The sequence below is a fragment of the Pieris brassicae genome, chromosome 11 (assembly GCF_905147105.1).
Source record: "Pieris brassicae chromosome 11, ilPieBrab1.1, whole genome shotgun sequence".
Taxonomy (NCBI): Eukaryota; Metazoa; Arthropoda; class Insecta; order Lepidoptera; family Pieridae; genus Pieris; species Pieris brassicae.
In genome coordinates, this window is record NC_059675.1 from 8,018,686 (window position 1) to 8,038,885 (window position 20,200).

Here is a 20,200-nt window from a genome sequence, read left to right on the forward strand (position 1 = left end):
CCTAGTTTTCAGGAAGCTGAAACCTTTTTTCAGTCGGTTTCAGAACATGTGTAGTAGTGGTGCAGTTTTCAGGAGACCCGTTTTCAGGCCTAGGTATAACCCTTTGATGAAGGAATATTCTAGACCAAACATTCTAGGTGTGAGACAAGGACGAAATTATAAGAGAGAGAGAGAAGATCAGAACTTTCTCGAAACTAGACTGAGCACTCTAGAAGGCCGTACGACAAGGACGGAGCAACGTGCGAAAGAGACAAAGAGTGCGGACGTTCTAGAATTGGGCAATCGCTACTCAGTAGCAAGCCCGCCTAAATATTTCTCGAATATTGTTTAGAATTATTCCCAGGGATATATAAGCGAGCCGAAACGCGACTAGTCACCTATAGTTTTGAATGCGATAACAAGAGAGAAACACCGAAGCGATAAAGTGCGAATAAAGTGATTACAAGTGATAAAGTACTGTGTGAAGTGTGCATAAGTGAAGTAATAAGTGATTGTTTTTGTGTGTGTAATTAGTGCATCTCAGCAATTAATTTGTGCTCATAAATTCCTCATTGATTTTTCAAGAAATAAACCCTTGAATAAATTCACGGCATTTTCTATCCGATCCCCTAGCTCGTAACAGTACTATAATAAAAAAAATAAGATAACCTAGTATACAGTGAGACTAAAATAACATTTATTAATGCTCTCTTTCTTTGTATTTCATTCAAGACGGGCCTAGAGAAAGTTTGAAGACTTTTAATGAAGATTTAGGACAGACTTATAAAAGTTTCACGTTAATTTTTTGTCTAGAATTGTATCACATGTACACAAAAATATTACCGGTATAAAAATGTATACGTCCGAAGAGACATTCCCAGCTCCACTAACAGTAAGTGGTGTGACGCGTATACTGTAGTTGCCAGACACTAAGGCTCGTATGACGAAGCTCCGCCCATTTCTCTCGTAATCATCAGATCGGATACAGCTTGTCAATCCAATATCCAACTGTTCCTGAAAATAACCTTGTTCTTTAGTTTTGATTTACCTATCATAAGCAAGAGTGATGATAATAGAATTTATTGTATATATTTTACAGTTCTTCAAAAATAATTTTCGTTTATTTAATTGAGCACATGTTTATAAAACTTAGTAAAAACAAAACGAAAGTATTAGATATTGAATACCGATGACGCTTCATTCACACACAACTATTATTGTATATATATATATTTATAAAATAGGGGGCAAACGGGCTCAGCAGGCTCACCTGATGTTAAGTGATACCGCCGCCCATGGACACTCTGAATGCCAGAGGGCTCGCGAGTGCGTTGCCGGCCTTTTAAGAACTTGTACGCTCTTTTCTTGAAGAACAGTCGAAGTCGAATTGGTTCGGAAATACTTCAGTGGGCAGTTGGTTCCTTGCCTTTGAAAAAATTGCCTTGAAAAACGCTCAGTCGTGGAACGGCGAACGTCGAGGTGATACGGGTGGAATTTTATATTCTGCCTCGAGGTCCGATGATGAAACTCAGCTGCAGGTATTAATCCGAACAACTCCTCTGAACACTCTCCATGGTAATTGCGATAGAAGATGCAGAGTGACCCCACATCTCTACGTAACGCCAAAGGATCGAGCCGCTCGGAGAGGGATTGGTCATCGACGATTCGAACCGCTGTTCGTTGGATACGGTCAAGTGGAAGGAGCTGGTACTGGGGAGCCCCCACCCAGAGGTGAGAACAGTATTCCATGTGGGGCCGTATTTTCGCTTTATAGAGTTGCAAGCGGTGGCCCGTAGTGAAGTACCGTCTCGCCTTGCTGAGCACACCAAGCTTTTTGGAGGCTAATATAGCATTTCCCTCTAAATGACCGCGAAACTGAACGTCGTTCGATATGTCAACGCCAAGTATTCCGATGCTGGCTGTGGCTTCAAGAAGAGTGTTTTCGAAAAGAGGAGTAGCGACAAAGGGTATTTTTTTCGCGGAAATCGCGCAAACTTGTGTCTTCTTGGGGTTAAACCTAACCTAGTCCAAGGTTTAGTCTACCCCAATCCGAGACACCACGAGTAGAGTTTCGACTTCAGACACAAGTTTGTTCTGGCACTCATCGACAACTGCCCGAAAAATACCTGCCCGGCCAGTGTAAAGAATATCCCCAGTGCTGTCATCCGCATAGCAATGAATGTTGCTAAGTTGCAGCATGTCATTGATATGCAGAAGAAACAGGGTCGGGGATAGAACACAGCCTTGTGAGACCCTAGCATTCACGGGTTTAAGGTCGGAACAAGCTCCGTCGACGACGACCTTGATGCTCCGATCGGCCAGAAAGCTGGAGATCCAGTCGCATAATTTCTCGGGAAGCCCGTAGGCTAGAAGCTTCGAGAGCAGTGCTTTGCGCCACACCCGATCGAAGGCTTTCGCTATATCCAAACTAACCGCCAGCGCCTACCCCTTGGACTCAATTGCCTCTGCCCATCTATGTGTAAGGTATACTAGAAGGTCACCAGCCGAACGACCACGACGAAAGCCGTTCTGATAATTGCTAATCAGCTGGTGGCCCTCTAGATACCTCAAGAGCTGGCCATTAATAATGGATTCCATTATATTGGCCGGATCCATTCCATTATTTTGGTTGGACGGATCAGAGCGATCGCCTGTTTTAGGGATCGGATGTATCGAAGCGGTTTTCCAGCACTTCGGGATAGTGCCGAGCGAGTACAGGTACCGGAATAGGCGCGTCAGGACCGGAGCCAACTCAGGAGCACAAGAACGCAGCACAATTGGAGGGATACCATCCGGCCCGCTCAACTTATGAATGTCCAAGGAAGATAGTGCCTTGCGAACAGCACGTTGCCGGAATGTGATTTCCGGCATTGAATAATCACACCGCGAAATCGTCGGTGGTGATCCCCCTCGGTCATCCAAAGTCGAGTTGGACGCGAAGAGACAGCCCAAGAGGTCGGCCTTCTCCTTCGCAGTGTGGGCGAGCGAGTCATCCTCCCTGTGCAGCGGTTGAATGGATGGCTGACAAAAAATCCCTTGTACAGCTTGGGCGAGAGACCAGAAGGCTCGAGTCCCCGAAGGGAGTTGGGCCAATCTCTCGCCAAATCTGGCGATGTGCTCTGACTTTGCCTTAGCGATTTCCCGTTTGAAGGACCTGGAGGCTGAGTTATATGCTTTTTTATGTTCGCTGGTATTGGCATCACAAAATATCGCCGCTTCCGCCCATGCATTAAAGCATTCTCGCTTTCGACGCGATGCTGTCTTAAACCAGGGCTGTGACTTGCCACCGATCGGCCTTGAAGAACCACTTCGGCGACAGAGGCAGCGAATCTGGAGCTTCCGACGAAAAGCACATAAGCCCCCAAGGGTAGGACGCAAAGAAAGACTGCATCCCATCCCAATCTGCTGATCGATAGTGCCAAATACGGCGACAACCCGAAAAACGGGGCCGAGGAGGGCGCGTAGTAGGCACAGTACTCCGGACCACACAATGATCCGATGAACCCAATGGCGGGTCAACAGAGACTTGATAGGTCTCCGGATGTGAGGTCAGCAGAAGGTCCAACAAAGAGGGGTTATGACCATCCACATCTGGTATTAGCGTAATCGCAGGGACCATTTGCGTTAAGTCGTAGGCTAAAGCAAAGTCGTGAAAGGATCTTCCCGCGTGATCGGTGGTTTCAGAGCCGAGCCAATCGGCATGATGGGCGTTAAAATCGTCAAGTATCACAATTTCAGCGGTAGGAATCCTTTCGAGCAGGGAATCTGTAGCCAACCATTTGGATGTGCTCAATGAGTCGGTCAGTTTCGGCATTTCCGCTATGGGACCTATACAGGCATGCGTAGAATCGCGGATGGTCATCGCAGTCTACGCGCAGCCAGAGGCTAGATAGGTCCCTTCCTTCAAGCGACCCGAGGCGACGAGAACAGATATCCTCTCTGACCTACACGCAAACTCCCGCCTGCGGCACAAATGAATGTTCTAATTTGTACCCCGTGTAGGAGAGGTAGGAAGTATCAGCCGGGGAGGATATCTGAGTCTCAGTAAGGAAGAATAAGGCCTGCTTCGCAGTTTCGAGGTGAAAGTGAACTGCGTTAAGATTAGAATTGAGCCCCCTAACATTGGTAGAGTCCACTGAGAGCGTGGAAGGGGATGCCTTCGGTAAATTCTTGCGTTTGCCCGGAGATCGAAACCTAAAGTTTTTTGCGCAGTTTTTGCCCACCCCATAATACGAAGGGCAGCCTGTGCATCTACTACCGAATACTGATTGTTCCGACGATGGACGCTCAGAGGGGAATTCTCCACAGCGGAAACGTGTGGTACCCCCCTGGGATAATCTCTGTTTAAACTGCATCTTCATATTCTGGGGGGGGGGAATTGATGGGCTCCGGGAGTCTCACTCACCGCACGAAATGCAAGTACAATAAGATGAACCTATTGCATCACTTCACGCCGGTTTTCTGTGAGACAGTGGTACTGCCCCGGTCGTGCCTGCCCGTTTGGCTAAAGCCCGAAAGCAACAGCATGGCACTCCCACTAGGAAGGGGGTTGACTGACTGCACTGGTGAAATAACCTCTGTCACAGGTTATTTCACCAGTGGGCGATGGGGTCGTCACGTCCCGACGCCGAAAATGCCGACGCCAATTTCTAGATTACATACATTTCCGGTAACATATACACTAAAAACAAAAACAGCTCAAATATATATAAAGTATTACCGGGCTATTATCCGCGACCCTGGAATGATAGACGTTGTAGGCCACGACAAAGCCATTAGGGTCGTCTGGAGGTGTCCACGTCACGTTCACTTCGGGAAGCGTTTTATTGGACATAACCATCTCAGCACGCACATTGCTTACGATATCGGCATTTACTGCAAAACACACAGTCAAAATCCTATATTATCAGTAAAACTCAGATAAATAAAAGGTCAATAAAACGCAACGTATGAACCTACCTACATACGCGTGTGGAACGTGGGTGGGTTCATCATACGTTGCCTTATCGACATTTAATTAACTGTCTAGAGATTCAATTAACTCTCTGATTTAACTACTTTACTGCGACATCTATACCTTTAGTTGTTTCTTAGTTATTTCCCGTGTCATTTCCGAATATGAAATTGGCAGGATTTAAATATATAAAAATTAAGATTTTTTTTTTTAAATCAAAGTATTCCCGTATATTATTATAGAATCGTGTTGTCGTTCGAACTTACGTTGTTCTAAAGTGCGGAAATTGTAGAATGCCCGCTCTGAACACCACGACTCATTGTAATCGTCGACTGTTTCGTTGTCGTGCTTCTTACGACACGCCCATATGTTGACGGTATACCATGTGAAGTGGCGAAGGTTTTCCACGAATATCGACCGCTGATTCCCACCCACCTCATAGTACAGGGACTTCACGTAGCCTGTAACAATTTTTTATTTATAATCCTAGTGCAAACACTAGTCTGAAAGATGTTCTCTTCCATCAAATCAAAGCCTGGGTGCAGAACCTATGGAGGACGCATTTAACAGAAAGATTATCACCTAAAAAGATCTATGCAAAAGTACTAAAGGGTTGTAGGGCCTCTAGATGCATGAATTTGTGCCTGTTTCAAAAATGTATGTGGAAGTTACTTTTTATATTGACCTACACGTAGTTCGCACTAAGTCTTGATTTTAAATACGATTTCTGTATATCCTTATTGATTCTGTTTACCCATTTTTTCATTATTTTCATTAAAATATCATTTTAATCGACCATCAATTTAACAAAACGACCATCACCAAGTGTCAATGGAAGCATTTGTCTAAGTTATGTTAAAATATTATAAATGCCATGCAAAAGCGATGATTTAATAAGCTTAAAAATTTTCACCTTTCCATTAAATTCGTTATTAATATACTAAAATCAGCATGCAATAAATACGTTTAGTAGTAGCCAATTTTAACCTTTGCTACGTTCCGTAATGACGCAATTGTTATACTTCTCTCGACTGCATTTTACTGAAATATAATGAAAAAGCAAAAATGATGAGCCGGGAATGAAGGATAAGGTTTTCTTTTGTAATATTATTAGTACGTTAAATATATGTAAGGATAATTTAATGGATGAATGCTGTACTTTAACTGAGTTGGAAAGCGATCATGTTACCCATAAATATGAATGGATAAGTAGTTATTCAGTATTTATATACATATTTACAATACGTAAAATTATTATTGATAAATAACAACACTTAAAAACGCAGGGTTACTAATAAGGATATATCGCCATGGGTTTAGTCTAGTTTATAAGCGTTCCTAGCCAATTATGAATATTACTTTGGTCTTGAATTTGAAATCTATTGTTACATTTACATTCAGAAATAAATATAATTATATAAGGAAGCACTAAGTTTACTGAGAGGATCTAATATCTCTGTGGTGGACTGTTCAGAAGGATAATAACAATAGAGCGAGAGGACTATACCTCCATCAGTTTCGTTGGTGTAGTTGTATCCGAGACGCGGTTCGTGTATTTCGCTGAGAATGACTAGCATGCTGTTCACTGATGTGTCTATCGACCGGCGCACACGACTCGCACTGGATTGACTTGAGCGGCTTCCTTGCTTCACATACACCTAGGAGGATAAGTGGTTTATTTATTTAGAGATCAGACATCATTGTACCTAAAGTGGACGACTTTGGACTATATCAGACTAAACTATACTAATCGGCAATGATTAGTTATTTTTGTCAGGAATAAAACTTCAAAACACTTTCGCTCTTGCGTCAAACAGCGCATATATAATAGATATCTCCTCCATCCTACCTGTCCCTAGGTGACAATATTCCTATCGTTCATAGTCAGTTACTTTCCTCTTCATTTTCTACCTTTCTTTCTGCACGTGTAATCCTGTCCGTACACCATTCACTCCGTCAAACTCTCCATTACATTTTATAAAATTTGTAACCAAATCCTAAAGCACATAAAGCTATATACTTACATGGTTCTGCAGTTCATTTTCAAAGTCGATACTCTCGACTCTTTCTTCTTCGGCCTCGGTGTTGAAGCGTACAATGGGTTTGTTATCCTCTTTACACGCGCATGTCTCGCTCTTGACGTCACCAGTCACTCGGTCCTCCTTCTTCTCGACCGGTTCCTCCCCGCGAACCGCTATCATATTGGCTAATGCAGTTGCTATTGAATACATAGTATATTTCTCAATACGAGTATTAGGCATAAAGCTTATACACGAGACTAGAGAAACGAAAAATACTAAAGGTTCAAGCAATTTTAATATAAGCGGATGGAAATAAAACAAAATATTTATAACACCTTTAATGATTCTACCATCATTAAATGCATTTATGTTCAAGGTCCAGAGTCGATTTCCGATTAAGTAAATGCTTAAACATAGACGACGAATACATTCATTGTATTCGTCGTCTACCGTTTGTCTTTTGTTGAAAAAAAAAAATAGAATTATGTAAATAATTATAAGTTTTAATTAAGTTCAAAAAGTGTTTTTCTTATAATGAACTTTCTTAAAAAATCTATATATATCTATAAAAAATATATATATATATATATATATATATATATATATATTATTTATATTAAGTATTTATATATATATATATAAATACATATAATAATATATATATATAAATACTTAGAATCTTACTTTATGAACTAGTTTTAATTAAACTATGGTGACGATACAAATAAGTTAAATTTGTATTTATAAAAATGAAATACAAATCGAATAAACATAATCTGATTACCGCTGAGGTCACGTGGAAACATGAACTGGCATATTATTCGACGACATCTCAGTTGTAAGTTGACAATAGGCTCGCAATAAGAGCTCATAATAATAAGGCCAAGGTCTTAGGCATGTTAAGAGATGTGTCAATCCCGTATGACATAAATATTAGGTCCTTACATATGAAATTGGCGTTTTGTCGTACTGGCCACTTTGACCTCAACTACCTCCTCTTTGGTTAGGAATTTCAAATTCAAATTTGTACAGCTATTTACTCATGTATTTGTGCTTCGATGACCGTCATTCATTTGAATTTTTCTTCTGTTTTTTTCTGTTTGCGTGACTCATTTTACAAAATGAAAAACTTAAAGTACCGCATTATTTACGAGTACGAGTTCCGCCGTGGCACTAGTGCTGCGGAAACGACTCGAAGGGTGAATGATGTGTATGGCGGTGATGTTGCAAAAGAAAACACATTTCGTTTTTGGTTCCAACGTTTTCGTTCTGGAAATTTAGACCTGCAGAACAAGCCCCATGGACGGCCTGAGACCCAAGTTGATAATTAAGTATTGAAGGCTATTGTAGAAGCGGATCCATCGCAAACCACGTCCGAGTTATCTGCAGGCTGCGGTGTTAGTGATAAAACTGTTTTAATTCACTTGAAGCAAATTGGGAAGATTAAAAAGCTTGAAAGGTACCTCACGAATTGACTGAAGCAAACCGGCAAACGCGCGTCGACTGCTGCGTTACATTACTGAACCGGCACAATAATGAAGGTATTTTAAACCGAATCATTATCTGTGATGAAAAATTGATTCTTTACGATAATCGGAAGCGCTCAGCGCAATGGTTGGATCCTGGCCAACCAGCCAAATCCTGCCCCAAGCGAAAATTTACCCCAAAAAAGTTACTTGTAAGCGTTTGGTGGACTAGTGCCGGTATTGTTCATTGCAGTTTTCTCAAATCTGGCCAGACTATTACGGCTGATGTCGTTTGTCAGCAATTGCAAACCATGATGGATGATGATGAAAACCATGAAAAGCTAGCGGCTAAACAACCTAGGCTTGTCAATCGTTCCACGCCACTGCTACTTCACGACAACGCTAGACCACACACTGCACAACAGACGGCTACCGAATTAGAAGAGCTTCAATTCGAATGTCTAAGACATCCTCCGTACTCCCCGGGAACTCTTCTTGCAAGGGAAAAAATTTAACTCTGATGAGGCAGTCCATAGTAAAGTCCATAGTCCATCCATTTTAGTAAAGGGATCAATGAACTACCTATGAGGTGGCAAAAGTGCATAGAAAACAATGGTTCATACTTTGATTAATTAAATATATTATATTTAAAAATATTCGACTTTTTTTCCTCTCATACAAAACGCCAATTTCATATGTAAGGACCAAATATATCAGATGACAAACGTTTAGTAGTAGACAGTGCATCGTACATAAAAAAGTTTAACAATTTGGTCCATATTATAAGAAAATGTTACTTACGATTGCTACAGTAGTTAAGATTGTCAGTTAATATCTTGTGCTGGTTGTACGCGTTGGCCTGTACTTCTATTCGGTACGACTCGATCGTGCCATTCGGCATCAGCGGCGCCTGCCATTTAATAATAGTCGCATGTTCTCGAAGATTCTCTACTGTGACACTACGAGGTGGGCTAGGATCTAAGATAAATTCATATTTATTTCATAATTTTATATAAAAATTTAATTATAACTAAGCACTAATGACAAAATTTTGTTTGCGGTTAGACTTTGGTCTAGAAGTTTAAGCTGCAGATATTTTTGATTTGAAAACGAATAAATAGTTCACACAAATGATGAAAAATCTGTGGTTTAAAAATTAATTTGCATTTATTAGTTCCAAATAACTTACTTCCCGGCATAGTAGTGAAGTATATGATAGGACTTTGTGCGCCTTTTCTGTCCCTTGTCGTGTACGTTTTTACGTAGGCCGCGTATCGAGTAAACGGCTGTAGTGGTGTGAGTGGGTGGAAGAGAGGCTGGACTTCATTACAAGGGTTTTCTAATAGTTTCTTTTTGTTAGTCGGCAACGGTCTTGTTGAATTACGGGCCTCGTCAATCGTTATATCGATAACGTTCCAGCTGTAATTTATAACTAAATATAGTTTGGTGAACAATTGAATGTGTGTAACCTTATTGTAAGCGGAACCTTTCATTCCATCAGTTCTGCAGTCAAATTGATTAAAATAAAATTATTACTTTTTTCATTGTTATGTAACGGGCAAACGGGCAGCAGGCTCACCTGATGTTAAGAGACACCGCCGCCCGTGGACACTCACATTGCCAGAAGGCTCACAAGTGCGCCTCCGGCCTTTTAAGAATTGGTACGCTCTTTTCTTGAAGGACCCTAAGTCGAAGCTAGTTTGTGAGGAGTATGACAAGAGAAACTTACGTATCCGAACACGCGTCTCTCTGTCCATAGAATGTGACGTTATGTTCCGCTTGTATGTAGTAAATGGAGTATCCGATTAACTTGCGAGTATCTTCCGAACAATACATGTCCCAAGTTAGTATCGCCACACCCTTCACCAGAGAAGAGACCTTCAGATGAAGCGAGTCTTGGAAACCTGTGAAAGGTTTGAAAACAAACAATAATACAATTTGAAGGAGATTACGATTAGTTGCCTTGTAAGTTATGATTTAGATCCTGTAAATACGAAAGATATAAATCGTAGATCGATATTATTTTTTTGTTTATGGCAAGCTTCCATGGGTACGTCGCGGAAGCTATGTACTAAGCATTAAGTTTTTAACACTAACAATACTTTAAGATGTAACTTTATAGACACATTACCATTTATTTTTTTAGTAATACACGTAACTTTACCTTTTTTACCACTACATAACTCTTCAAAAAAATTTGCCATCTTCAAAACCAAAACAAGTTAACTCTTAAAAATATAATAAACTACTTACACTTATTCTACTTACAAGAAGCCTGGTCTCCGTTGTTGTCTTTGGAAACGTCAAGATCAGTGAATGTTGTCATTGGGCTCAACGTCATATTCTTGAGCATTTCTATTTGGCTAAAGCAGAGCTTAGGATTAAAATGTATGAAAAGTCGGCCTGACATTATTTGTATTTTCTTGCCAGTGCTCCAATCCCATAGCAGTTCAAGGTTTAGGTTGTTGAAGATGTGTAGGCTTTGTCCCCTATAGAAAAAAAAATTTCTTAGTTTTTCTTTATTTACAAAATTCTATAAAAAAATTTTACACAGATACACAATTATATTCGAATATAGAAAATAAAAAACAGCTTAAGCCAAAATGAACACGTTATTTTGTATATATAAATAACTAAACAAAATCACACTTGTATAAAGAGCGTTCATTAATATACTAGTTAAACTTGTATAATTTTTAGTTACGTTTGTTTTCTTGTAGAGTGAGTATAAAGGGTATCGTTGACATTACACTCACTTGTCGGTGATACTTCTGCCAATTCGTTCTAGATTCTTGAGGAACATGAGCGATACGAGTGGATAAGAGCGCACTACTCTTAACGCCCCGTCAATCTCGCGAATCGCGCCAAGAGCGTTTTCCAATACCGCCATTGTATTACCTGCAGTAAAATGCAATTAAAAGTATACGGATTATACAAACATCTTAAAAAACTTTGAATGAAGTTACTTTTAAAATTATCACAAATCATAGTTAAATGTAATGATTATATAAATATATATCCCATTTCGGTTTCGGCGTCTTCCTAATTTAAATCAGTTTAGTCCATGTGTTCCAATAGTATTTGTCTTTATATCTTTGTATATATTGCTTTATAACCGTAAAAAATAATTTTATGATGAGTTCATAATAAAAGATACCCTTTATTTATCAATATTCAATTTATGTTCAAACTGGTACTAATTTTGATCCACATACACACGCCCATATCGCGTCGCCGTATATCTCATATATTATACAAAGTAATGACGTCAATTATATATCGTATAATTGACATCATTGCTTTGTTAGATATTGTTGTTGCTAAACTTGTCCACTTCAGCTTAAATACTTCATTATTTTGTAAAGAACAAACAATTTTATTTTCAATACCGTATCTGATTTTTGTGGTGGTTTCCCGTCAATTTGTCAAGAATATCGCGCACTACACTTGTGGAGGACATTCTATAATATTGACGGACGACGAGTATTACGTGCAATGGTGTTACTTATTGAAAGTCTGTATTTTTTATATGTTTAAATTAAATAGACAAGGCAAAGTTCACTGTGTTACCGCGACAGGAAGAAGATAAATCGAAGTCTCACTATAAACAATCAGAACTATCGCATTCCTTTATTACATTGTTGCCAAACGTATACTCTGCACATCAACAGTGCTGTTCAATTCTAGCGGAATCGTCAAGAACTAATAAAAATACAATTGCATATACAGTGGTTATAAAATGACGTCCAATTATTTTTGTTTGTATTAAATTCACATAGTACATAAGACCAAGGCGAGTGGTTTGGCAATGTATATCAATCCGTATATAGGACGGGGGGGGCGCCATTTTAAATGCATTTGAGTCAAATTATATATATATATATATATATATAATTTATTTACTTTGTGTCCCATATACAAAGTGTTCACCCAATGCAATGAACAAAGTGCAACGTTGCACAAGTATAACCCTTTAACAATTTAATAGGCAATATAATCTTAAAGATGCTGTTTTAATTTTGATAATATCATACACTGTACTATGTAGGACTCTCATGTGTCCACAACTACAAATAAGCTACGAAAATATGTGATAGACATTTTCTTGACTCATTGTGGCATCTAGACGCCAATCATTGAATTTATACATTTTTTTTCTATTTACGTAATCCACTGAATAAATATCGCCAAACAAACTCAATGTTGAGACACTTTATTCCATTAGCATACTTGTAGGGAAATTCAAGGTTTTTCGTTCTACTAAACATAAATCGGATCGGACTAGCGTCCATAGTAACATGATTTTTTTTGGCTACCGCTTTGAGTTCGACACGTAAAAACTACTTAACTTACGCAAATTTATATAACTATATCCTACCTCCACTGGCCCGTAACGCGATCTCCAGGCCACCTCGTATGTGGGTACAGCCGCGAAACTTCTCAGCTGATGCGACGCTATCAATTTTCCCTCCTTCGCAGTCCTGTTTACATCCAGTGACAGGACACGGCTTACATAGTGAATTGTGCGGCTCCCCTGTCTGACACCACGACATCTCTATATTATATTTGAGAATAAAGCAATATTCTTCGGTATTATAGGAAGATCTGCCCTTGGAGTTGTTTAATTTTTTTTATTTAATAAATACATTGAATTATTGTAAGGAAAATTTTATTATTCATAAAATGCTAATTAGTAATAAAGAGTAAGAACGTATCTCGAAAACAGATTGCTATTTTACGGGTAAATAAAATATTATTTCATTCTACTATCTCATAAATTATTTAAATGAGCAAAAGTACAATGCTTTTCATTAGAACATAATTACGGAATTAAGGATCTAATTAATCCTTTTCTTAAAATCATTAAATTAATGTTTGTAAAGAAAGAAGAACTTTTATTGCCTACAATTATTATGGATGTAACTTCCCTAAAAAATAGTATCATAATATTTATACACAATAAATCTTTTAATCATTTTCATAATCGTGCAGATAAATTGTAATGTAATACAGATAAAAAATTGTATTAAATTATAACGTATACAAGGCCGCGTGTTTTAAATACTTAAATGGAAACCATTGTGACTTAATGATGAATTATTTAGGTTTTTATTATGTGCACGTGGTCACATCTAGTGGCATAAAAGGAGTAACAAATACTAAAATTACTGACCATTAATGCATTGCATGGAGTGCATTTAATTTGATACCCAATAAACTATAATGACGCTAAATAAGGGGGGGGGGGGGGTTTGGGAACTTTACATCGCTATAAATAAATCGATTACAGGGCGAATTCATAAATTTGTTAAAATATTTGATAATTTTCATGATTTTATGTATATTTATATATATATTAAAGGCAAATATACTTGAAATTCCTCGTCTAAAATATGGAAAAGGTATAATAATCGTGTTACTGTATACAAGAATATATTACATATAGACTAGACATTTATTAAAGGAATGTTTATCGATAATAGTCGTGACTATTTATAAGTACCTACTTCTCATTCTTGACATGCGGGTATTATGTTTGCTCCGGTAGCACAAAGGAAATCATTGATAGCTCTTACATATAGTATAATCATTACTTGTATATGTTAATTACTGGGATATAATATATATTATAGGCTTAGTGCCCACAATTTTAGTTATATTCCGTTACGAGAACTAAAAAATATTATTGGTAAATAAGTTGTAAATTCGTACGACGTGGACAGAAAGACTATGCATAGGGCTTAGTGTTTCCTCTATACTAGAACATTGAGGTAGATATAAGATGATATACAAGGCTTACCTTGTAAAATTGAGATTTTTTTAAATTTTAACGGATTCACGATGTATTATTACCTCCATATACCCGCTGGGACACGTGTAAACACATTTGTTGTTTTCCAATATCTTGTACGCCTTGATATTTGGCTGGCTTCGACCATCCATGGCTTGTGGTATTGGCATAGACCGGCATTCTTCCTCTGATACGCAACGTCGCGCCAACTGTTGAACAAGATAATGGTTCATTACGAAGAAACATTTCTATATGCATCCAAACAGAAATATTTAATTACTCAGGAATTAAACCCAGTACTGATTACTGGATAAACCGAGCACTTGTATAACGGGGCGCGGGAATATTTATTAAGTTTACTAATGGCCTCTTTTACATAATTTATGTATTTACTGGAGTATATACGGAAACGTGTGTTTTCATTAAAAAAGTCACTATTAAATATTTGAAAATGATTTCTTTCATTATAAATACCATGTCTTAAATTCACTCTTCCTGAAAGATGACAAATCTTTACCATATACAAAGACACCTATAAAAATCTTCCTGACATTTCAAACAGGCAATTAGAAATATAAGAAATACCTGATAAGTGTTTGCAGGACACCGTTCCACGCAGGTTCGTTCTGCACCATAACGAAAAGAAAAATTCGCACAAACGTGACAATCGCTTGGCTGGGGACCATCACAACCGCCCAGACAGGTCACGTTGCAGCAGGTACCATTTTCTGTGCAAGCCCGCTCTCCACAAGAGCTTGGGCACTCTGAAAGAATTATTAAACTATTTAAACCGCTCAAACGCTTCAACCGTTTCGTTTCTTCAATTTTAAAGTTAGCACAGGAGCGCTCGAAGTCTGAAGAATGCCTTGGAAAGTAAAAGAGCACACTCCATACGGAAATACTACTTGCTTAAAGCTTTTCAATCCAAACTTCCGGCAAGTCTGGGTATAGTATTAAGGATAGAGTAAAATTAATTTTGGTCGCATTTAAATGAATATTATTAGATTCAAATTAAATGCAAGATTTATATGGTGTTATTTAAAATTTCCAAAAAATACAAAATCGTTTATTCGTTTAGGTAACAACGTAAACTTAAGAACGTTAACAAAAGAAATATAAATGAAAACGATTCTAATATTATATTTACTGTCAGTTCTCAAATCAAAGGCGTAAAACGGAAGCGAAGGACTGGTAATAAACTCTCCGCCACTCCTTTTAATATACATCGTTAAACGATGCATTTGTCTTTACAGTACTTAAAGTAAATTCTCTGGACAAGAATTGAAACGTGACTACGTGACCTAATATAATTCAAATTACATTAACATTCATGCCGTCGGATTTTACAAATATATTCACCGAAAAGTTCCCTAATGCTTGTAACTTATAATAAACTTCACAAAAGTCGGCATAAGACAACATTTTTATTGAGCATTTGAACATACGTAGAAATTTTATTAAAAGGCAACGATTGTAATGCCCGTGTCTGATACAAAACATGATGTTGAATAAAATGGCTATCACAAAAAAACATAACACTACTCAATCATGTGTGGAGGAATGATGATAACATAACTGTACTTATCGTGGAGTTAATATTTTATCCTTAATACAAGACAATTTAGAAGGTGAATAGACTAGATTAAGAAAACAGCAGGTGGTACATGGCAGAGAGTGGCACAGTGCCGTCAGAAATGGCGGGATTTAGATGCCAAATCCGAAAAAGGGCACACAGACATCTAGGAACGAATTGATGATAGAAATATTTGTGTATTTAAATGTAAAGTATCTAAAATATGCAGTAACTTAGTGTTTTTGAAGAGTCATAATATTTCGAAGCTCAATTATACCTCTCCTTTGACAATATTTTTCATCCCAACAGAGAAGATGGCCAGATGGATCTGCAGGACACTGCAAGTGTTGCTGCCTATGGTCCTCTAACCGACTTTGTGCGTTGGGGCAAAGTCCACACAGGCGAGTGTCGTAGTTCGACTGCAAAACAAGTTTATTAAATATTAAAAACAAAACACGACAAAAAGCATTCACTTCATAACGACGCACATTAATTTTTATTTCAAAACAATTCAATCTTTACCTTAATTTTTAACATTCCTTGATAAAAATGGAAATCATCTTTAAGAACATGTTGATACATTAAATTGAAGTGGCTATAGATTCATATCAATAACGTATTACGAGAAAACAGCATTCCTCGTATATTATTGATGTGTGAATAACATGCCGCGTACGTGCATAACGTAATCGAAACGGAACTTACAACAAAGTGATCCCACGGTCCGTACAAACAAGTTACGTTGGGCGCATTATTGTGCGAGAGAGACTCGCGATATATGGTTTTATCACAGGTTATATAGTTTCCAATTCAATGTAAAAATATGACTTCCGACCAGATTTATGCTACATATAACGTCTCTAAATTTGATAATGAATAATGATAATAGTGCTGTTTGCACTACTAATATAATTTGATAATTACCCTGATAATATTATTACTTCCGTCGATCACTATTTTTGACCAATCAATAGTGTTTATGTAGCAGAGTCTATCATTATTCTGAATCCGGACAGCTCCTCTTTCGATCCGAGTAAGAGAACGAAGGCCCAAAGACTGTAAAACATAATAGTGAACAATAAATGTAGAATGTCTGCGACATAAATGCCTCTTTAGACAATACATATTTTTCTTGCTAAATTACATATAATTACACATATAATACAATCACCCAAAGATAAAAAAGTTTTCGAAGAATTCATAAATCGGTTTATTGATTCCACAAACTTCTGCTCTACGTGGATGGCTTAGTAACAAATATTATTTTCGATTAAAATTAAATAATATTTAGATATTATTATAAGAGAACAATTAAGCGACGGTTCAATTGAGGATCATATACCTCAAGACCTTCATTATCAAAGATGACGAGGGCATAGTCCTTGAATAGCTGCAAGCCTCGTATCACGGCGAGATTAGGAAACAGTTCACCAAGATTCCGTACACCCCGTAATCTGAAACAAAAGGGTACTATTACTGAAGGTACTGACAACGAGAGAGACAAATTGTACGTTTTTTTTCAACATTTCTACTATAAAAATGCAATATTACCAATGTAATTGGTAGTTTACGGCCGCTTTCTATATTCAATCCCAATCCAATTTTTACTTCTTAGAAACTTTATAGGCAATAAAGTCCTGTCCTGGCGCGAAATTATCAACCATCAGTTCAAGTGATCGAACACTGTTTGTGCACGTATGTCTATCTATGTGTGCAATAAATAATACATAAATTACAAGTCTAAGTTAAGCCAAGTAAATTTAGAAATGCTATTAGCGACAAAAAAAGATTAACAAGGCAGATAAGGTAGATTTACTATGATCACGAAGGCAATTAAGGCAGAGACTTCCACAGTGCGACAATAGAGGACACAAGGGACAGATTGTTTTGGTGTCATTATCAACTTTCTTTATACATTCAAAGTATTCTTCTCTCTACCAAACCCAAACAGTAATAATTAATTCGTGGGGACCCAAGTAAATTATTAAATATTTTAAGATTTTCTGGGTAATATTAGCTTCACTATACCTAATATCCGAGACCAATATCCAATTGCGAAGTCATAAATTAATATAAATGGGGTCGATTTTCATGTGCTGAAAGCAGACATAGAAAATCTACGATTCATCACAAAAAGGACACGTTTTATATTTCATTGAAAATGCACATACAACTGAAATACCGAGAATTGGTAGCACTACTATCGTGCACGTGTAACGAACAAAAACAATTACAATTTATAAATGCTTAGAATGTATCTAATGATGTTAACAAAATAAGTCTCATTCGTTTACAGTGTGATATTAATATTGGCAAATTTAGGATACAACGTGTAATTATAACCGCATTCTCATAATGATGAGGCATATTTATATATCCGATCTAATAAATGTAATCGCAATGTTTTGAGGTTAATTTGTTTATTTTTTATACTTTAACTGGGAACACATAGTATTCGAAAGATAAACATTATCTTACACAATATATGCCCTGTATTACTAGATCTTTCATAGTTTGTTTACCTGTATATCAATATGTATCCGGTGACTTCCCGTAGATTCGGAAATGTGTAATTTGCGAAAGATAGCGGCGTGGCGCGCTCCATAAGAACTATGTTGAGGTGACCCTCAATCACTCGGCAGTCTTGCAGCTTCTGCATGTGATCTGGATTATTGCGGATGTCTATAGAAGGGCATACTGAAACAAAACAAATTATGTTATACTTTTAACAATAATCCGTAAGAAATAACCTGTATAAATAGGAGACAAAATGTCCGGATTTCATTAACAGCCCTTACAATTATATTTTTAATTTTAAGAACAGGATATGAGACAATGATATATCTAATTGATTTCCTACAACAAATACATGCTGATGTAGCTAATTCCTACCTAGAATAGTTTAATTCCCTGTAATTAATCTGTTATTGTTGCTCAAGGCTCGATTAACTAGTAATTGAAGATCTCCCAGAGAGCTATACCACATGGAACGATAACGTTGTGAATGGAAGTGATCGTTATAAATTACTGTTTATTATGTAATTCGGCCAGTACAATATATAGGATTGTAAGCCTAGTGCCCTCAGCTTGTGACTTTCATCCCTGAGGTCGCCCTCGGGCTTTCTATGTCCACATATGAATGTTGTGGAGATTTACTTGTACGGTAAGGCTTAGTTACAGTACATTTTAGAAATATAAGTGTTAAATCATGTTAGTGCGTCCAAATTTAATAAGCATCTTTATTTTATAAACTATTTGACCAGAACATAAGTTACCGAATAAAAACAATTGTAAAATTTATAAAATGTTAATGCAACACTGTGTAAATGTAATTTCATGAAAAAAAATAAGGCCGTTTTCACTAAAATTAGTATATTTGGCATATTTAATATAGTAAATCTAGTTGCACAAGAATTGTATTGTAACGTCACGCCGTAGTACTATCGCCGTACTACAATTTACGACTCCACACACTCGGCTTACGTAAGTAGGTACCTACTCAATAACCAGTCCTCGTGCAAAACAATAAAGAACGCTCGCATATATATATTATCTTTAACGTTATATTTTCATAAGCACCTTCTTTTAGGAACTATACATGTATAATCATATTGTCTATAATTCTAAGAATATATTATTACTATATATTCTATAATTTTATGCGGTAAACGAATGTTGTTTTAAAATGTATAATTATTCATTCCAAGCTACTGACTCCAATGCTTAAGTGTGCGATTTGCGTAGACAATGAATATAATGCTGCTATTTGTAAAGGTATACAAGGGAACAATATTTTAGCATTATTAATTGGATATATTTAAAGTTCTGAAGGTTGAAAGCAATTGCGTTGTTACATTACGATAGCGGCTACGCAGTAACGCCCATAACATTCAGTACGCACGCGCAAAAATCTGCAGACAAGGTATTTAATATTAAGAACATGTTATGTAATATAAGGCAAAACCAGATTTATTTAGAATATTAATATGCAAATGAAATAAAATGCAAAATACAAATTCAATGTATACTTATATTCAGTATAAAACAATAAGAATTGTTTGCTAATTCGAATTTCGAAAATAAATGAGTTAAAGTTTGGGCCAAGGTTAAAGAATGCGACACAGAATAGTTATGAATGAATCGTGAACATCAAAACGGGAACACCACTGCGTAGTTGTTTAATGTTTTACCTTATGAATACTTGATCAGTCAGGAAAGGAATTAAAGATTCTGTTATCCAACATTTCAATCGTTAAACAAATATAAATGTTTTTGAATATAATTGATGTAAACCGGTCAGATGCAGCGTCAATCGGCCGAGATTTGTGAAAGCAATGAACATAACAATATTGAGCTGTTCGGATAGTACGTCAAGGCGCAGTGGGTGCATTGTAATGCAAATGAACTCTACCGAAG

General features: G+C 37.2%; 1 protein-coding gene across 5 annotated transcripts in view; it reads right to left on the reverse strand.

The window, feature by feature from the left end:
- Nucleotides 1-20,200, reverse strand: part of LOC123716137 (insulin-like receptor) — a 47,378-nt gene that overhangs the window by 7,184 nt on the left and 19,994 nt on the right. For 2 of the 5 annotated variants that reach the window (XM_045671714.1, XM_045671713.1), the window contains exons 3-19: nucleotides 18,307-18,481; nucleotides 17,127-17,238; nucleotides 16,709-16,840; nucleotides 16,062-16,203; nucleotides 14,797-14,975; nucleotides 14,274-14,420; nucleotides 12,799-12,958; nucleotides 11,177-11,318; nucleotides 10,689-10,909; nucleotides 10,150-10,324; nucleotides 9,610-9,839; nucleotides 9,222-9,398; nucleotides 6,958-7,151; nucleotides 6,441-6,591; nucleotides 5,200-5,394; nucleotides 4,700-4,854; nucleotides 823-993 (exon numbers count right to left, since the gene is read on the reverse strand). In XM_045671714.1, the coding sequence (XP_045527670.1) occupies nucleotides 823-993; nucleotides 4,700-4,854; nucleotides 5,200-5,394; nucleotides 6,441-6,591; nucleotides 6,958-7,151; nucleotides 9,222-9,398; nucleotides 9,610-9,839; nucleotides 10,150-10,324; nucleotides 10,689-10,909; nucleotides 11,177-11,318; nucleotides 12,799-12,958; nucleotides 14,274-14,420; nucleotides 14,797-14,975; nucleotides 16,062-16,203; nucleotides 16,709-16,840; nucleotides 17,127-17,238; nucleotides 18,307-18,481 (2,858 nt within the window). Of the gene's footprint in view, nucleotides 1-822; nucleotides 994-4,699; nucleotides 4,855-5,199; nucleotides 5,395-6,440; nucleotides 6,592-6,957; nucleotides 7,152-9,221; nucleotides 9,399-9,609; nucleotides 9,840-10,149; nucleotides 10,325-10,688; nucleotides 10,910-11,176; nucleotides 11,319-12,798; nucleotides 12,976-14,273; nucleotides 14,421-14,796; nucleotides 14,976-16,061; nucleotides 16,204-16,708; nucleotides 16,841-17,126; nucleotides 17,239-18,306; nucleotides 18,482-20,200 lie in introns of those variants that run through there. The other 3 variants (XM_045671716.1, XM_045671715.1, XM_045671717.1) reach the window with 3 other exon arrangements.